The sequence below is a fragment of the Onychostoma macrolepis genome, chromosome 25 (genome assembly GCF_012432095.1).
Source record: "Onychostoma macrolepis isolate SWU-2019 chromosome 25, ASM1243209v1, whole genome shotgun sequence".
Taxonomy (NCBI): domain Eukaryota; kingdom Metazoa; phylum Chordata; class Actinopteri; order Cypriniformes; family Cyprinidae; genus Onychostoma; species Onychostoma macrolepis.
The window spans coordinates 3,913,773-3,926,681 of NC_081179.1; the positions used below are offsets into that span (position 1 = coordinate 3,913,773).

The 12,909-nt window shown below is 37.1% G+C and overlaps 2 protein-coding genes and 2 non-coding genes across 5 annotated transcripts in view; all 4 read left to right on the plus strand.

Annotated features, from left to right (window-relative positions):
* The first annotated feature begins 1,755 nt into the window (after window positions 1-1,755).
* slc25a3b (solute carrier family 25 member 3b) lies at window positions 1,756-8,377 on the plus strand. Of its 2 annotated transcripts, none has more exons than XM_058767987.1 (8): window positions 1,756-1,893; window positions 2,181-2,330; window positions 4,105-4,229; window positions 5,203-5,382; window positions 6,168-6,349; window positions 6,699-6,871; window positions 7,469-7,579; window positions 7,958-8,377. In XM_058767987.1, exons 2-8 carry the CDS (start codon window positions 2,195-2,197, stop codon window positions 8,116-8,118), a joined length of 1,068 nt encoding a protein of 355 aa, XP_058623970.1. In that variant the 5' UTR covers window positions 1,756-1,893; window positions 2,181-2,194; the 3' UTR covers window positions 8,119-8,377. The 2 variants fall into 2 exon arrangements, with proteins under 2 accessions (XP_058623970.1, XP_058623969.1); XM_058767986.1 differs by lacking the exon at window positions 4,105-4,229 and adding an exon at window positions 4,368-4,495.
* Window positions 6,385-6,614, plus strand: LOC131535004 (small nucleolar RNA SNORA53). The gene has a single exon (XR_009269481.1). It is a non-coding gene; the product is annotated as a small nucleolar RNA SNORA53 (small nucleolar RNA).
* Window positions 7,641-7,871, plus strand: LOC131535003 (small nucleolar RNA SNORA53). The gene has a single exon (XR_009269480.1). It is a non-coding gene; the product is annotated as a small nucleolar RNA SNORA53 (small nucleolar RNA).
* A 4,201-nt stretch (window positions 8,378-12,578) lies between the features above and the next one.
* The window catches only part of ldhbb (lactate dehydrogenase Bb), a 9,946-nt gene continuing 9,615 nt past the window's right edge, over window positions 12,579-12,909 (plus strand). The window contains exon 1 of the mRNA XM_058767633.1: window positions 12,579-12,688. The gene's annotated coding sequence lies outside the window, so the exon portion shown is untranslated. The remainder of the gene's footprint in view (window positions 12,689-12,909) is intronic.

The window sequence follows — 12,909 nt, forward strand, 5'->3', positions numbered from 1 at the left end:
AAAGTATGGAGTACCACAAGGATCTGTCCTAGGCCCTCTGCTATTTTCAATATACATGTTGCCCCTTGGTAATATTATTAGAAAATACGGATTAGTTTCCATTGTTATGCTGATGATACTCAGCTATATATCTCAACAAGACCAGATGAAACTTCTAAATTATCTAAGCTAACAGAGTGTGCTAAAAATGTAAAAGATTGAATAACCAATCATTTTCTCCTATTCAATTCAGATAAGACAGAGATATTACTTATTGGACCCAAAAACAGTACACAGAATCTCTTGGATTACAATTTGCAACTAAAGGGATGTACTGGTACTTCCTCTACAGTCAAAAATCTGAGTGTTATATTAGACAGCAACTTCATATTTCAATCATATTCCCAATGTTACAAAAACAGCATTCTTCTATCTTAGAAACATTGCCAAGCTACGAAACATCATGTTACCTGTTTCTGATGCAGAAAAGCTAGTTCATGCATTCATGACCTCTAGACTGGACTATATATATATATAATGCACTGCTAGCTGGTTGTCCTGCATCTTCAATAAACAAGCTACAGATAGTCCAAAATGCAGTGGCTAGAGTCCTTATCAGGTCAAGAAAATATGATCATATTTTACAGTCTCTGCACTGGCTCCCTATTAAGTTACAAAATATTATTACTTGCCTATAAGGCCCTAAATGGTTTATCTCCTGTGTACCTAACTAGTCTTCTACCACGCTACAATCCCTTAGGTCGCAAACTCTGGACTTTTGGTAGTACCTAGGATAGAAAAGTCCACTAAAGGTGGTAGAGCTTTTTCACAGAGGCACCCAAACTCTGGAATAGCCTTCCTGATAACGTTCGGGGTTCAGACACACTCTCTCTGTTTAAATCTAGATTAAAGACACATCTCTTTTGCCAAGCATTCACATAATGCATTTTATAATCTTGTACTGCATTTATATCTGATCAAACGCACATTATTATTTAGCTTGGGTTGAACAAATCATTTTTGCTTGAATGGAACAGCAGCTACGCTAATTATGTCTCTATTTGCCATTTTTAACATCTCGTGGTAACTAGGGATTACAGAAGCGTCAGTCTGGATCCAACCCTTAAATGATCTGAGATGACCAAACACCTGAGAAGAGATGATGCCAACCCTCAGACCAAATTTTGCCATAAGTTAAATATATTAAGTTTCTACAATATATAAATATATTGTAGAAACTTAATTTCCTGTAAAGCTGCTTTGCAGCGATTTGTGTCGTAAAAAGCACTATACAAATAAACTTGAATTGAACTGAAAATTCTGTTTTTGCTATGTATGTGTAACTTAAATTTAGTGTATATATATATGACTTGTAAAAGACTTTTTCTTATTTAATCTTATCGTTATATCAATTGCACCCAGTCTGAAAATTAATTTAGAAAATTATGTAGCATGAACATTTGGATGGATTGGCAGGACTACTGTATTTGATATGTAAAAAAAATTCTTAGAAAAAGGAAAATTTTTAACACAATATCTCACATTTAAAAAATAAATTAATCTCATTAGCAAATCTAAAAAAATAACCGAAGAAACTGAAAGTAATGTAATATTATTTTATTTAATCACTGGCACTGTTCATAATATCACTATGTACCTCCTCTGCGCTGAAAAAGTTTTTTTTTTTTTTGAACGAATAAATAAAACAAAGAAAAAAAATCGCCGTTTATATTAATATTCATGATCCAAAACTTCGCCATAGTAGGATTCGTAATGAGGTGGGCGGGGCCTGCAGTGACGCAGCCGCTTCCTTTATCCGGTTGAGCCTCGGGGCGCTCGCGCACATCGCTCGGTCTCAATGCGCAGCCGGTAGAGGAGAGAACGGAGGCGCCATTTTGCGACAACTTCACTAAAGTAAGAGTTTCGCCAACCTACCACAACCTTTTTCTTGGTCTTCATGCACAGATTGAAGCGTCCTTTCACAGTTTCTTCACACGGAGGCCTTTGAACGTGTAAAACGTTTGCGTTAGTGGTATTTTTATTGCAGCGTCTCACTCAAGAGCGCCGGGCCGCTGACCTCTCCACAGACCCACATAATGAAAGAGAGAGATAGAGGACAAACGGCTGTTTTATTTGACGTGTGTAAAACACGCAGTTTGTAAATGTGTTCAGTGCCTAACCGGTGTTGATTTTTCATTCAGGTCTACCACCAGACATGTATCCGACCACGCTGACCCAGCTGGCCCGGGCAAACCCCTTCAGCGCCCCGTTGTTCACGCTGCAGAAAGTCGATGAACCGGAGAAACACACTCCCGTACAGAAGCGCAGGCTCGCAGCCGCCGCGGTAGCCGGTAAGACCGTAGATTGAGACCATAGACCATACATATCTATAGGTAGGAGACCAAAAAACACCTCATTTACATGCTTTAAATGCAGTTTTAATGGGTAAAGACGGATAGAGTTAAGAAAGACACCCTAACTCATCACATTTTTTCCGTTTATTGCTCTATTAATGCTTGAAGTGGATGACTCGGCGCTCAGGATGGGAAATTACACCATATGAACAGTGAATAAAAGGTTAGAATACTAGTTAGCATTATGCTAACTAGCATTAACGTTAGAGCCTCTCAAGCTGTAGTTTAGATTATTAGGAAGTTCCCTTTAGTCCTGCCAGTTCCCGCATTTATCGTATTTATAGATTGTGCATTTTTGCATTAATTAGTCGTTTAGTGTGCTGAATTTGCTGCTGTGAGTTTCTGGCCTTGATGCGTTCATGGAGGGCAGTGAAGGACAAAGTCCGAGGACGCGTTGCAAACGTTTAAGGAGACGTTTTAACATTTTAACACATCAGATGTAAGTAAAAGTGTCAAATTTGTTAAAATGTTATTGAGCCGGTCAGGGGACATGATGTTCTTTATTTAAAGCGTCCTATTCTGCACATGACCTGCGTGTGTACCGCTATTCTCAATGAGACGCGATCTGATTGGCTCTCTGGCGCAAGAACGCGTCCAGCTCTCAACAAGGCGCGTTCTGATTGGCCCTCAGATTGAGGAACGCGTCCAGGTCCGGTATCGTGTATCGTCCGGTGTCTTGCCCAACATCTAATCGTAAATTTTAATAGATTTTGCATGTTTTATCAGTGCTTCTCCCTTATGGGGTTGTGTAATTGTATGGAGATGTAGTTTTAGTAGAAACGCTTTAATTGGTGCGCTTAATCGTTTTATCTGTTTACCAGAATGAATGAAGGTCGCCCATAAACAGAATGAGTTTGTAGGTTATCTGGGTTTATTGTCAAAGTAGTGTCAGTTAAAACTGTAAATGAGTAAATAACTAATAGTAAAGTGTGTATTTAACTAAATTAATAGGATACACATTTTACATTTTAAATAATACAAATGGATTTTAAATGCATCTTACAATGCTGTAGTGAAAGTAATTGTGAGAATAATGTATTGTCCAAATTTATAATGAATTATGAAAATAAACATTTTTTTAAAAAGTAGCTTAATTCTTCAAAATGAATCCGTAATAGTCATCTAATAATAATAGCTGACAATAACAAATCACTTCAGTCTAAATATGAGTAGGTCATATCAATATTGATATGAGTAAGTCATATCAATATTGATATTTAACGCATTTATAATAAAGGTCTCGAATTTTAAAATCGAAATATTTTAAGATGTGTAACAATGTAGTGTATATTCTGTATATTTCTAAAATAAAAATAATCAGTTAATTGCTGATTAAATATAGGCTGAACTGAATTTTAATTGTTTGTTTATATGCAATCATTATTAAAATTTATCATCTATTTTAAAATTAAAGTTTTGTATCATTTCAATAATATTTCTATGCAATATTTTACACTTACAATTTTATTTTTATTTTTTGGATTAAAATAAATAGTGTCTGCCTTTTAAATATTAGGACGGGGGTTCCTGATGATCATATTTGAAGTCCGTTGCATCTAATGTATTAAAAACCTCTGACAAACTCATGGCGCCTGGTCTGATAGCAGGAGAAAAGTCACGCTTTACAGTCCAATGAGGCGGTTTTCCACTAACCCCCGAGCAAGCATCTCAGACTGTGTGTGGATGAACGTGATTCCGTGTTTCTCCTCAGAGGGAGACAGCTGTGAGTTCGGCTCACAGAAATACTTCATGCTCTGTGGCTTCGGAGGAATCCTCAGCTGTGGCACCACGCACACGGCTGTGGTGCCCCTCGACCTGGTCAAGTGCCGATTGCAGGTCCGTGTGTGTGTTAGCCGGAGTCACCTGAGTGTGTCTGTGTGAGCTGACCCCAGTGCAACCCCTCATCAGCATGTTAAGTGTCGTGTTGTGATGCATGAGCATGTGTGTGTGTTCCTGTGTTCCCTCACGTCACAGAGTCGGGCGATAGCTGCGCGTTCGGCTCAGGGAAATACTACGCCCTCTGCGGGTTCGGGGGCATCTTGAGCTGTGGTATTACACACACGGCCGTCGTGCCCCTCGACTTGGTCAAGTGCCGTCTCCAGGTCTGTACTCCCTCCCCTTCATCATTGAGATGACATCCGTGGCGAAGGGTCACTAACACCTTTGAAGTGATTTGACAAATCAGCTAACAGAAATTCCTATCGGACGTTAATTTATAATGAAGCACAGAGGCATGATAATTCATGCGTTCATGCTTAATGAAAATAAAGTGTTTTTTTTTTCCTACAACCTCATTTTCTTCTCTGAAACGTAGGGGTGTAACAATACAATGCAATTCAGTTTGATGCATAATACTTTAAAATAAGCCAAAATGGAGGAGATTAAATTAATGTAAATTAAATAAGTTAAATATATATATATATATTAAATGCATTGTATTTGTTATATTACACCCCTACTGAAACACGAAAGGAGATATTATGCAGAATGTCCATGCTGCTCTTTTCCATGATACATAATATATAAAAATTAATCTTTTGCGTTTCATGGAACAAAGAATATAGTATGAATTTAGAAGTGAATTAATTATTCCTGAATGATCCATTATTTTAAACTGATTTGTGACACTCTGCCACTGATGTTATCCTAGTAACATTTGGTTTATTTTTTGATTTATGAATCCAGCATGTAAATGCCATTTTTGAAGTGAAACCATTAACCGTGTTCCTTCATAACCAGCCGGTTCCTGGTGAAGTTCCTCTGTGATTGTTTGCTGACTGTCATTGCAATAACCAAATGCTGCATTTAGGTGGATCCTGATAAATACAAGAGCATCTTCAAAGGATTCTCCATCACGATCAAAGAGGATGGCATGCGTGGGTTGGCCAAAGGTTGGGCGCCCACCTTCATCGGATACTCCATGCAGGGGCTCTGCAAGTTTGGCTTCTACGAGGTGTTCAAGATTTTCTACGGTGACCTGCTAGGAGAGGTGAGCTCAACTGATGTTATGCTTTAAATCCTCTCTATACCAACGTTTTAGCTTTGCTTAAATCGATAGTGTTTAAAAATAGGTAACTTGGCAATGTAACATCCTGACAGCAACTAATTTGCAGAAATGTATTTTTGGTTGCAGATTGTTACCTTTTTAGGTGTTATTGTTGGGTATATGTTTATTATTTTTATAATAATTTATTGTAACTTCATTATTTTTAAAATATTATTGTTAGTATTTATATATAAATAATTTGGATGCATTTTATTATTATAATGGAACATTTTATATATTTAAGATAAATGTTTATTGAATATTGATACAATTCATAATTGAAATATTTATAAATGAACTTATTTATACATTACCTTTATTAATTTATTATTAATAAATATTAATACCGTTATTAATTTTTATATATTCTAATAATATTTTTAAATAACTTTATTACATGTATTCATTTGAATGTAATAATATAATGTATTATAGTTTACACATTATATAATTAATTTATAATGTTTGTTGCATATAAATGTAAATAGTTAAATGTTATAATTATTTTTAAGTTATATTAACTTAATTTAATATAAAATGTGTAATCAAATATAATTATTATAAACATGTTTTAAAATTACATTTTAACTTAAATTATAATTTTATATATAAAATTATGTGAAATGTTATTTATTTGTAACCAGTATACCATGCAGCCTTTCTCCACAGTTTGAAAAATAGCTGTAAATTTTGTGAATTCTGATGCTGATGTGTTCCTTTCTTCTCAGGAAAATGCATACTTGTGGAGAACCTCGCTGTATCTGGCTGCTTCTGCCAGCGCTGAGTTCTTCGCAGATATCGCTCTGGCCCCTATGGAGGCGTGTAAAGTGCGTATCCAGACTCAGCCTGGCTATGCCAACACCCTGAGAGAATGTGCCCCTAAGATGTACGCCGAGGAAGGACTCTGGGCGTGAGTATCCTGCACTTCAAACCTATGTGGAGCTCAACACGCTCCTTAGATCCACCTCTGGGGAGTTTCTCTGCTCCGGTTCTGTTGTCTCTCTCTCTGGGAGCAGCAGGATCGGGCCGGAGGCTCTCGGCAGCTTTACGGCTGTACAGTTGGAGGTGCTTGAGTCATTGGCGTGTGAGATCAGTCTACCTGCTTACCCAGAATCCTCTCTGCCCTGATCCCTCACGGGAAAACGCCAGGGCAGAACAGCTGGCGAGCAGACAAACTTTACAAATGAACCAATAGGCCGTTAATATTGACCTGTTAATTCTTGAAATTGTGCTAAGAAGTGTTGTGAATCTTCTGGCAGGTTCTACAAAGGTGTGGTTCCTCTGTGGATGAGACAGATCCCCTACACCATGATGAAGTTCGCCTGCTTCGAGCGCACCGTTGAGTTGCTCTACAAGTACGTGGTGCCCAAACCCCGCAGCGAGTGCTCCAAAGGCGAACAACTGGTCGTCACCTTCGTCGCTGGTTACATCGGTGAGCCTGATCTCTGAGGATTCTTTGCTTATTTAAATTGAATCTTATTTATTATAATAATAATATAGAATCAATAATAAAAATAATGTAAAACAGCATAGTAATATAAATGATTTATTATAATAATAATAATAATAATAATGCAAAATAAACTCAATAAAATGAAATGATTTACATTAAACAATAATAAATTAATGTAACGATAATAATAATTACTAATATAATATATTAACCTTATCACTTATTTTAATGTCAAATTTAAGTTAATGATTTTATATTTTATTTGATTTACTATTAAGAATATTGATTTAAGACTAATATAATTGTACAAATATTGATTTATATTACTACATTGTATATTGTTTTACATTTTATTTAATTCTAGAATTAATTTTATATTGTCATTATTTTTAAATTTATTTTATTGATTCTATATCATTAATATAATATTAATTTATTTAATCATTTATATCACCACATTAAAAAAAATTTAATTATTATTTTTTTACATTTATTTTACATTTGTCAGCACTTCACTTTTACAGATCTGGGTTGTTTAAATCAGAGTTGTGATGCATGTTTTCTTGTGTCTTGTAGCTGGTGTGTTCTGCGCCATCGTGTCTCACCCTGCTGACTCCGTTGTGTCCGTGTTGAACAAAGAGAAGGGAAGCACAGCCGTGCAAGTGCTCAAGAAGCTTGGACCGAAGGGTAAGACTTCTGTCATTTTATGAAGATCTCAATTCATTGTGCTTTACAGACTTTCTTTCACAACACGCTCCTTAGATCCACCTCTGGGGAGTTTCTCCGCTCCGGTTCTGTTGTCTTCTCTCTCTGGGAGCAGCAGGATCGGGCCGGAGGCTCTCGGCAGCTTTACGGCTGTACAGTTGGAGGTGCTTGAGTCATTGGCGTGTGAGATCAGTCTACCTGCTTACCCAGAATCCTCTCTGCCCTGATCCCTCACGGGAAAACGCCAGGGCAGAACAGCTGGCGAGCAGACAAACTATCCTAGAGTCAAAATGCCCCGAATGAATCTGCAAATCAACTCTTGCAATCAGTTTTAAAAACTGAGTGTGTTGTGTTTTTCAGGTGTGTGGAAGGGACTCGTTGCCCGTATCATCATGATCGGTACCCTGACGGCCCTGCAGTGGTTCATCTACGACTCCGTGAAGGTGTACTTCCGCCTGCCCCGCCCTCCTCCCCCCGAGATGCCCGAGTCCCTCAAAAAGAAGCTCGGCCTCACCGAGTAAACAGCTAGCGAGATCGAGCGATCGCCCACTTCCCCCTCGACACAGCCGCACACCTCCTGTTTTCTATATTTAAGTCTGTCCTGAGCCCCGCCCACCTCTGAGATCATGATGGTGAAGGGGAGACGCCCCCCCTATCACGGAGGAGATCCATGTCTAAATAGTCTATATAAAAAGGTTTGTGACATGAATGAATGCCGTCTGGTTTTAACCTCTGACATTTGTTTTGTCAGTAGTATAATAAAGAGCTACCTGGATATTATACACAAGAACTGGTCTCTGTCATTTCATTTGATCTTGTCTTCAAAGTTCATATTTTTGGTGGTTGTGCATTTACTGTTTTTTGTGTTAACATTTGAAATCTCTGCAGCAGTGTAAAATGAAATGGTATTACAGAAACATTTTAGGCAAATGCTGCAGTGTTTGTCTATGGCCAGTAGAGGGAGTATCTCTTTTTGTGCAACATTTCCGCTCTCCTTTTTTTTTTTTTTTTTTTTATACGTAGAAGTGAGCGCCAGCTATTTTAGCTGTATGAAATAAATAATGCAGATGGATGCTGCAGACTGGTATTTTGTTATTAGTGAATTTGGACGTCTCCAAAGGTGTAAAGAGTACCTGCAAATCTTGAGTAAAAGGACAGCTGCATTACAGTGAAAATTATCACGTTTATTTTCTAAAACCGAGCACCTCAAAGTTGCAAAAGCAACAACATCCTTCAAAAAGGATAGTGTTTTTGAACTATACTATAGTAAAGTACTTGTATTAATTTGTTGTGGTAATTCTATAGTTGCTGTGGTAATATAACAACTATAGTAATATAAACAAATTACCCAATACTGTACTAAGTTTTCTACAACTATAGGGTATATTATACTACAATACACTACAGTTTACTGTAGTAAAATCTAAAGTATACTACAGTATTAGAGTTTTATCAGTTCACTAAAGTTAATACTACAGTATGCTGTAGCATTCATTAACAAAGTGTTGTAAATACTATAATATATACAGTATAATACACTTTACTATGGTTCAAAAACACTATAGTGGGCCTCATTGCCGCTGCAGTCATGTCCTCGCATATAAAACACCTGTGATTCACAACTACTTGCTAAGGAACTCGTATTCACATAAAGTAGCCTTGTTGACAAGTTTGGGCAAGTAAGAACAAAACTCATAAGATCTAGGACTATCAGTGCCCTGTAGTTGGCAATATCACGTCTTTTGTAGCAGAAATAAACTGCTGCAGAAAAGTTAGGTGCCATGCAAAATGTAATGTGTAATTGCAACACTCATTACTACTGTAGTGGAGTAAAGAGTACAGAGAAGTAGAGAGTAAAAGTTGCTGATATCTGTGATACTCAGTGTCCAAAAGATACTCAAGTACAGTAATTCGTTACATTTACTCCAATACTTTACACCTCTGGACGTCTCGCACATTTACAGGAAATATCTTCTACTTTAAATATTATGGTGGTCAGTAGTGTTTTTTTAATAGGCTAAATATATTAATTTAATGCTGTTAAATTAAAGAACATTTTACAGCTTTGAGTCAGAAATGACATAATTCTCAGAGTTATTTATTGACACACACTTGGAATATTTTTAATTAACACAAGAGGAAATATTGCTAGTCATAAGTCACTGATCATGTATTATGTTAATATTGTAGTTAAGGCTAACATCAGAAACACTGTTTTGTATATAGTTGTATATATCTATAATGTACAGTGGTGGCCAAAACGATTAGAACACTAGTATTTTCAGCAGCTAAAAAATGGGTTTACGTCAGTTATTTCTATCTTTTGCTGTAGTGTGTCAGTAGGAAATATCAGTTTACATTTCCAAACATTCATTTTGCCATTAATTGTAATAATCCAATGAGATTTTCCACACAGAGATCTGATCTGATCATCATCAGTCTGTCTGGAATGACATGAAGAAACAGAACAAACTGAGACTAAATCCAGAAGAACTGTGGCAACATCTCCAAGACGCTTCAAGAAATTTAAAAGAAGCTTAAAAACATTTTATTTATTTTTTTGGTAAAAATACTAGTGTTCTAATAATTTTGGCCACCACGGTACATATATATGTATATACGTGCTGTCAGACGATTAATCGCGATTAATTGCATCCAAAATCAAAGTTTTTGTTTACATAATATATGTATGTGTACACACACATGCATGTATATATTTCTGTAAAATATGTTATGTTTATATATTAAATATAAAAAAATTTGAATTTTGTGAAAAAGTTCATTTTTTCTTGTAACTTATTTCAAAAAGTTAAACTTTCATATATTTTAGATTCATTACATGTAAAGTAAAACATTTCAAACATTTTTTTTGTTTTAATTTTGATGATTAGAGCTTACAGCTCATGAAAGTCAAAAATCCAATATCTCAAAAGATTAGAATATTTACATTTGAGTTTGAATAAATGACCATCCCTACAGTATAAATTCCGGGTATCTCTTGTTCTTTGAAATCTCAATAATGGGGAAGACGTCTGACTTGGCAATGATCCAGAAGACAATCATTGACGCCCTCCATAAAGAGGGTAAGTCACAGAAGGTCATTACTGAAAGGTGGCTGTTTACAGAGTGCTGTATCAAAGCATATTAAATGCAAAGTTGACTGGAAGGAAGAATTTGGGTAGGAAAAGGTGCACAAGCAACAGGGATGACCACAAGCTTGAGAATACAGTCAAGCAAAGCCGATTCAAACACTTGTGAGAGCTTCACAAGGAGAGAACTGAAGCTGGAGTCAGTGCATCAAGAGTCACCACGCTCAGACGTCTTCAGGAAAAGGGCTACCAAGCCACTTCTGAACCAGAGACAACGTCAGAAGCATCTTACCTGGGCTGTGGAGAAAAAGAACTGGACTGTTGCTCAGTGGTTCAAAGTCCTCTTTTCAGATAAAAATAAATGTTACATTTCATTTGGAAATCAAGGTCTGGAGTCTGGAGGAAGAGTGGAGAGGCACAGAATCCAAGCTGCTTGAAGTCCAGTGTGAAGTTTCCACAGGCAGTGATGATTTGGGGTGCCGTGACGTCTGCTGGTGTCGGTCCATTGTGTTTTATCAGGTCCAAAGTCAATGCAGCCATCTACCAGGAGATTTTGGAGCACTTTATGCTTCCATCTGCTGACAATCTTTATGGAGATGCTGATTTCCTTTTCCAGCAGAACTTTAGCACCTGCCCACAGTGCCAAAACCACTTCCAAGTGGTTTGCTGACCATGATATTACTGTGCTCGATTCGCCAGCCAACATGCCTGACCTGAAGCCCATATGGAATCTATGGGATATTTTCAAGAGAAAGATGAGAAACAGTCGATCCAACAATCCAGACGAGCTGAAGGCTCAATAGTGCCTCAGCAGAGCCACAGGCTGATCGCTTCCACGCCACAACTCACTGATGCTGGAGTTTTTGTGCTAAAGGATCCCAGACCAAGTATTGAGTGCATAAATCAACATACTTTAAAGAACTTGAACTTTTCTGTTTTGCAAATCCTTTTTTGATTGATTTTAGGAAATATTCTAATATTTTGAGATTTCATCAAAATATTAAAGTATTTTGCATCAAAATTTTGGATTTTTGACTGAGCTGTAAGCTCTAATCATCAAAATTAAAACAAAAAAACTTGAAATGTTTTACTTTACATGTAATGAATCTAAAATATATATGAAAGTTTCACTTTTTGAAATAAGTTACAAGAAAAAAGTAACTTTTTCACGATATTCAATTTTTTTGAGATGCACCTGTATATGTGACCCTGGAGCACAAAACCATGCAGTCTTAAGTCGCTGGGGTATATTTGTAGCAATAGCCAAAAATACATTGCATGGGTCAAAATTATTGATTTTTCTTTTATGCCAAAAATCATTAGGATATTAAGAAAAGATCATGTTCCATGAAGATATTTTGTAAATTTCCTACTGTGAATATATCAAAACTTAATTTTTGATTAGTAATATGCATTGCTAAGAACTTTAAACTCAATATTTAGATTTTTTTTGCGCCCTCAGATTCCAGATTTTCAAATAGTTATATCTCGGCCAAATATTGTCCGATCCTATTGGTTTTGTGGTCCAGGGTAACATATAGTAATTGCTCTGTTTGTTTTAATCCCGTCTCAAACATCGTCGTGTGCTTTAGCGCGCAGGAACAGCAGATGGCAGCGGATTACAGTAACCTCATTAGCGGTCTGTCTGCAGACAGAGGCTGGCACTGAGATGGCACTGTACTCGGTATAATTCACTGCAGTGCCCCGGATAGCCGACTATAACCGCCTGCCATGCTCGTCTCATGGTGGCATCTCTTCCTGGGAGCGCAATGCCTCTACCGACACGGTAAGACTGACGCGGGTTTGTGTGGGTGATTTATTAAGAGCCGAGAGTGAATGTAGGACAGGACATGTGTTTGTCCACATCTCTGGAGGAGTGTCCTGTAAGTGACCTTGATCTAAACACACCAGCAGCAGCAGATAAACTGGAGCAGGTCGCTGCATTACAGCAGATTTCGTCTGATGCTTATTGTGTGATTGACTGAGAAGCATCTGTGTGCAGGTGAGATCCTACTGTGTCTGATTGCCACATGCTGCTATATTTCTGTATATATTGAGATTGTTTGTGTGTTATGGTGTTTTTAATTATGAGATGAGGTTGTAGGATGTCTCTGTCTCCATTTCTGTGTCTTTGTTGATGTATAAACTGAGAAGAGTGTTTTGGGAATTGTTGCTTGGTAATGTTAGAAACAGGACAGGGCCTAACTTCACCAACATGTTCTG

Excerpts from the sequence above, each read along its gene's own strand:
- slc25a3b (XM_058767986.1), top strand. The coding sequence starts at position 2,195 with ATGTATCCGACCACGCTGACCCAGCTGGCCCGGGCAAACCCCTTCAGC. Across the intron at positions 4,496-5,202 it reads TGGTCAAGTGCCGTCTCCAG|GTGGATCCTGATAAATACAA; the intron begins GTCTGTACTCCC and ends TGCTGCATTTAG. Across the intron at positions 6,872-7,468 it reads CTTCGTCGCTGGTTACATCG|CTGGTGTGTTCTGCGCCATC; the intron begins GTGAGCCTGATC and ends TGTGTCTTGTAG.